Source organism: Stenella coeruleoalba (genome assembly GCF_951394435.1).
Source record: "Stenella coeruleoalba genome assembly, chromosome: 1".
Classification (NCBI taxonomy): domain Eukaryota; kingdom Metazoa; phylum Chordata; class Mammalia; order Artiodactyla; family Delphinidae; genus Stenella; species Stenella coeruleoalba.
Window position 1 is genome coordinate 96660588 of NC_137169.1, and position 6149 is coordinate 96666736.

Consider the following 6149-nt stretch of genomic DNA (forward strand, 5'->3'; position numbering starts at 1 on the left):
AGGGTTCAGGGCAATCCCACAGGTGGAAGCCCAAGACATCTGGTCAACCCCACATGCTTGGAAGTGAAGTGTGGGTAAAGAATTGGAGAATGACCTGAAGAGGAAGAATTGAAAGGGACCTTAGAAAATTGTGAGGAAGACATTCCAAAGCCCAGAACTCTGAGGCTCAGGCCTGGGACAGGAGTCCAGCTTGCCCAGGTCCAAGGGCAAGATCTAGCCAAGGCTAGATCTTTTCATGACTCAGTGCTAAATTACATCTTGGATTTAAAATGCAAGAAGGAGATTGAGACTTTCAGAGCAGGAGGGGGACTTAAAATGGCTAAGTCCAGCTTCCTAGGGCCCAGACTAAGGACATAGGAAAGGAAAGAAGCAGCTTCCTCCCACTCCAGTTCATCTGTTCGACTGTGCTGAAGTGGAAGCTGTGTGATGGTACCTGGGGCTGCAGTTGTGTGGATCTGGGCGTGTTCCAGGGCTGTGTGCTGTGGGTGTGCAGTGGAGCTGTGCATTGGCCTGCAGCCCAGGGGCATTATTCTGGTGTTGACTCGCCTTTGAGGCGTGGCCAGACATTGAGTATTGGGTCGGAGGAAGGCACAGGCCTCCTTACTTGAGGGGTGAGGAGGGAGGGACAGAGGGGAGACTTCCTTTCCTGCCTTTTGGGGAATCCCAACTCCATTCCCCAATCCTGGGAGCTTGATGGACTGAGGAAGATCCTCTCCCAAGAGGGCAGTTCCTGTGACAATAGCCCTCCTTGGGGCGGGTGTGTGTGTGTGTGTGTGTGCCTGGCCTCTGCACACATGTCTTAGGGTCCTGCTGTTCCTGCCCCAGCTGCCCCACAGGCTACTGGTCAATTCCTGATGACTCAGTGGGAGCTGAACCCCAAGGCAGGTGGACTTTCCTGGAGCAGCTCTCCGAGGCCCTGGTATATATACTTCCCAAACTCAGGATCCCAGTCTTTGCACAAATTCATGGAGATGGGCCAAGAGAAAAACATCTGGGAACGTTTCTACTTGTTCACTGTCCAAGGGAGGGACTGAGGAGCAAGGGGACCAGGCCGGCATTGCCTCCCAGGCTGCATGGAGAAGGGGGACCCCGCGGGAAAAGTATGCTTGCCCAGAAGTTTGCCTCCTGGATCCTCTGAAAGACCGACCCCTCAAGTTCCTCTCCTCCTGCACCCAATTCTATCACATTCTCTTCATTAGTAGAAAGAGCACCAGACCAGTAGGTAGGAGACTCAGGCTCCAGCGCTGACTGTGTCACTGTTTCCGGGTGATCTTAGGTAAGTTGCTGTCTCCTGGTTTGTTTATCTGCAAAGGGGAAATAATCATCAAATCTGTTCTACTGGTTATTTTTAGATGCAGTGAGATGATGTAGGTGAAAGAGCTTTGGAAAATGTATGCAATGCTACACAACTGTATGGTATTATTATCAAACAACTCTGAGCACTTACTCATTGCTCATAGCCATCCCTGGCCGTTTAATGTGCTTCCTCTTAGGGACACCAGAGCCAGGGCTTCTTCCTCTTTAATGTGACAATGAATCACCTGGGATTTTGTAAAAATGCAGGTTCTGATTCAGCAGGTCTGAGGTGGCCTTTGATTCTGTATTTCCTTGCTTCCAGATGATGGTCTTGGGGACCACAGGTGAGTAGCAAGGACCTGAACTACCCCCTCATAGGAAAGGACCTTTCTACAGTCGATTGAAAAGACACAGCTCAGAAAATAGAGCAGAAGTATCAGTTTATTAAAATAACTTCCAATCAAAGATGGCCTGTTGGTCACAAATGATACATTTTGGTTTCTGAAAAGACAGAGAGCAAGAGGTGGGTGGGGGAGAGAGACACAGAGAGACCCGGGAGACTTCTTCAGGGGGCCAAGAAGCCCTGGACACATCACTTCCTAGACTTCTCTGAGGAGCAGCCATTGTTGGTCTTACTAAGAGAGTCTGTGCTGCCCATTCTTGAGCCCACACTGTTGAGGAGTTTGTCAATTTTTCCTGGGATGTTCTGCTTCTCCTCATTCTCAGTCTCCCGGTGGTAAAAGTAGTTAAAGTTGGAGACAATGACAGGCACAGGGAGGGCAACGGTGAGGACCCCTGCAATGGCACACAGAGTACCCACAATTTTCCCTCCTGGGGTGGTTGGGCACATGTCCCCATAGCCCACAGTTGTCATGGTGACCACCGCCCACCAGAAGCCATCAGGAATGCTAGAGAAATGGGACTCTGGCTCGTCCACCTCAGCAAAGTAGACTGCACTGGAGAAAAGGATGACCCCAATAAAAAGGAAAAAAATGAGCAGCCCCAGCTCCCGCATGGAAGCCTTCAGCGTCTGCCCCAGGATCTGCAGCCCCTTGGAGTGGCGGGAGAGCTTGAAGATGCGGAAGACCCTCACCAGGCGGATGACCCTCAGGATGGCCAGGGACATGTTCTGCTGGGTGCTCGGCTCTGTCTCCTGGACCAGCTCCGTGATGAGGGTTGCAAAGTAGGGGATGATGGAGATGATATCGATGATGTTTATGATGTTCCTGAAGAAGTCGGTCTTGCTGGGGCAGACCACAAAGCGGAGCACCAGCTCGAAGGTGAACCACATGATGCAGGTGGACTCCACCACGAAGAAAGGGTCGGTGAACATGGTGTGGGAGAGGACGGTCTTGCTCATGTTGAGGCTGGAGTCTCTCACCACCTTCAGTTCCCTGTCTTCTTGGAACTCGGGAAGTGTCTCGAGGCAGAAGACGGTGATGGAGATGACCACGACCAAGACAGAGACCATGGCCACACCACGGGCGGCGCTGGAGCTCTCAGGGTACTCGAAGAGGAGCCAGAACTGCCGGTGGATATCGTTGGTGGGGAGCAATGTTTCAGGATCTTTGATGAAGCCTTCATCCTCTCGGAACTGGTCCATGGCCTCACTGCCCAGTTCATAGAAGGAGATCTCATCAGCAAAGACGTCGATAGGGACACTGGCCGGGCGCCGGATTTTCCCACCTGACTGGTAATAATATAGGATTCCATCAAAACTGGGCCGGTTCCTGTCAAAGAAATATTCATTTCTCATGGAGTCAAAGAACTGCATCCTTTTCTCCCAGTCTCCCAGGAGGGTCTCTGGGAACTGATTGAGTGTTCTGAGCTGGGTCTCGAACCTTAGCCCAGCAATGTTGATGATCACCCGCTGGTTTCCTTCATTCAAGACCGCTGCCTCAGGCCCTGGGGGATCGATGTAGTCTCCTGGGAGCTTGGAGAAGGCCGTCTCATGGTTGGTGCTGTCGTTGTTGAAGATATTCCAGTTGGAGAAGGAGCTGCTCCCAGTCTGGCCTTTCGGGGTGGTTAGGTCAAAGTCTGTGGCATAGCCTGGCTCTTCCTGGATTTCATCTGAGTTATCAAAATTGACCAGGGCAACCTCCATTTCTTTCCAGCCACACGCATCCATCCTAGGGGAGTCAGGGAAGCAGCCTGAAGACCCTCCGTCTTCCCTGCCTGCTGTGAGCTGTGGAGAGGAAGAAGGGCATCATGGAGGAGCTAGGACAGGGTACAGCTGGCTCTGAACTATTGAGGTAAGTTTTCCAACGGATTAAAAAATGGTTTATTTTTAACTTGGGATGGAACCTTCTGCCTATTTTGGCAACATTCTTCTTGAAATCCATTTGCTCCCTCTGAGTCTGCGCACACTAATAATTAGAAGAAATTGCAATGATGGAGCCTGGCTGAGAGGGGAAAACTTCCTCCAGCCAAAAAGGGTCTCTGTACACCATGGCGGAGAGAGGCCATAATGGAGAAGTTCACGTTTCTTAATAAAATGTATAATTTTGTACTTGTATGAAGTCCTCCAGTTTACCCAACACTTTTCATGCCCAATCTCAACCTTAACTTTTTTCTTTTTCTCACACTTAACGGCCAGTCCCTCACATATTCTGTTGGGCATTATATCTTCAAAATATATCTAGAGTTCAACCATTTCTTAACACCTCCACCACTACCTCTGGGAGCCAGCTGGGATTCTGTGGGGTAGGGAGAACAAGACAATGGAGGCGAGGTGGGCAACCACTCTCCTCCCCAGCAATAAGCCGTCTGTGCCTTAACCCTTCCTCTGTAGGTAACTCCTAGGGTTGTTCTGAGGGTACATTAACTGAGATAGCATATGTAAAATGCCTGGTGGAAAGATCATTAAATTTATAGCCATTGTTTTTGTGAACTTCCCCACGTAACAGGGACTTTCGAAGACAATAGCCACTGGTATTTTTATGGCCTAAGTCCAAGGTGTTTATGGGGAATGGTTTCATTAAAAATCATTCAGGCAGTGGGAAGTAAGTAATTGTGTGTGTGTGTGTGTGTGTGTGTGTGTGTGTGTGTGTGTGTGTGTGTGTTGGGGGTGGGGTTAAGGAGAGCATGCCCAGTGAGCTTGGATATCCACAAACCTAGACTAAAAGTCCTTCCTTAGGTCCATTCAACCTTTGATTTCAACATAAGAACCCTGAAACCAGGCACACTGGGGGTCAGGGTGGGAAAGGTAAAATCTATAGTGGTCATAGCCTTGAAGTAGTTTCATTTACAGATGACAAGGGTATCCTGTAGGGTTCAGTGTTGTAGTCTTTTCAAAGTGATTCCACATTCACTTAAATGACAATAATCATGTGAGGTTGGAAAATGTTATTTCCATTTTACAGATGGGGAAACTGAGTCACAGGAGCCAAGTGACCTTCCCAAGGTCACACAACTAGTGGCACAGAGACCCGACATGAACCTGCCTCCCGGCCTGGGAGACCCACTAGACCATGGGTGCCCTGCGTGGAAGCTGAGGCCTCGTGGGGAGATGCAGGCCAGGGCCTCAGAAGTGTGGGAGTTCAGAGCTCTTTCGGTCCCACACCCTCCTTTCTCAGTTCAGGGCAATGTGTGGGGTGAAGAGCTCAGGTTAGGGTGGCCTGCCCTACCTCTTGGGAGTGTGCAGCCTTTGCAAGCTGCCTAATTTCACTGAGCTGCAGCTTCCTGGGCTGTGGAATAGGGAGGATGTGCCCACTGCTGAGCATGTCAGGTATCATGTGAGGAATAGTGGGGTTGGAAGGCAGGATGGAGCTGAGACCCGAGCCAGTTACTGTGAGCTGGAATCCTGGCTCTGCACACAGTAAGCCCTGGAGAAATATTTGCTATTCCTTCACAGTGATCCATGTGATAATTTAGAGGGTCCCATCCTGGGCCACTTGGCTGCCGGGCAGAGGTGGGACCAGGACTCCAGCTCTGTGTCCACCTTGTGACTTCAGAGCTGCACATTCTTCTTTGGAATTCTGGCCCTGAGTGAAGCTTTGGGGTACTTCCTTCTTGGGGTGAATCCCACCCCATTGTATCTAGACTGAGTGGAAGAGGTACATCTGGGGGCTCTGGGGCAGGGACTGGGAACCACTTCCAAGTGGCTAGAGTGGGCCCGTATCAGGAGCCTTCTCCTTTTTATCAGGGGGTAGAAGGCATGTGGGGATGAGGGAGAGCTCCTTTGGCCAAAGTAACTTCCTCTCCTGGGAGCCAGGCCACTTCTCTTCCCCACTCCCCCTCTCCTCTTTGCTGTTTCCACCCCCAGCTCAAAGTGACAGATACGGGGGTGGCTGAAGATGGTCAGGTGGTGTAGGAGGGGGTGGAACAGTGCCAAGTTCAAACAGCATATTCTGCGGTCTACAGAGGTGTGCTGTACAGTTGCTCCACATGTTACATTTAGATTAGCAAATGTTGGTCATTATAGACAGAGGGAAGAGAGAACTGGTCTTGGGAACAAGAGACCCGGCTTGAGGCTCTGCCCCAGCACTTAGGAGTTGTATATGTTTGAGCAAATCACTGGATTTTTATAAGCCTCAGTTTTCTGATCTGTAAAATGGGGAAAATAATGATAATTCCCATCTCAAAGATCATACTGAGGACTAAATGAGGTAATGACAGTGAGAACACTTAGTAAGTTATTGCAAAAATGAAAGGAATTACCCTGCCTAGTCCCCTCCCCTCTGTTCCATACATAAAAGCAACACAACATATTTGTGGGCAGAAAACACATTCTATGTGGCCTCAAATGGCCCCAGGAGGAATTCTCAGCTCACTGTCCTCTGATCCGCTCTCCCTATCCTGCCTCCTTGACTTTGTGCCTGTTTTGCTTCTGCCTGGCATCCATGTTCCCTTCC

General features: G+C 50.2%; 1 protein-coding gene across 1 annotated transcript; it reads right to left on the reverse strand.

Moving 5' to 3' along the window:
- Nucleotides 1–1888: 1888 nt before the first annotated feature.
- On the reverse strand, nt 1889–3424 carry KCNA10 (potassium voltage-gated channel subfamily A member 10; the record flags this gene model as incomplete). The annotated part of the gene is made up of 1 exon (XM_079937870.1): nt 1889–3424. The coding sequence occupies one exon, from the start codon at nt 3422–3424 to the stop codon at nt 1889–1891; it is 1536 nt and encodes a 511-aa protein (XP_079793996.1).
- Nucleotides 3425–6149: the final 2725 nt, after the last annotated feature.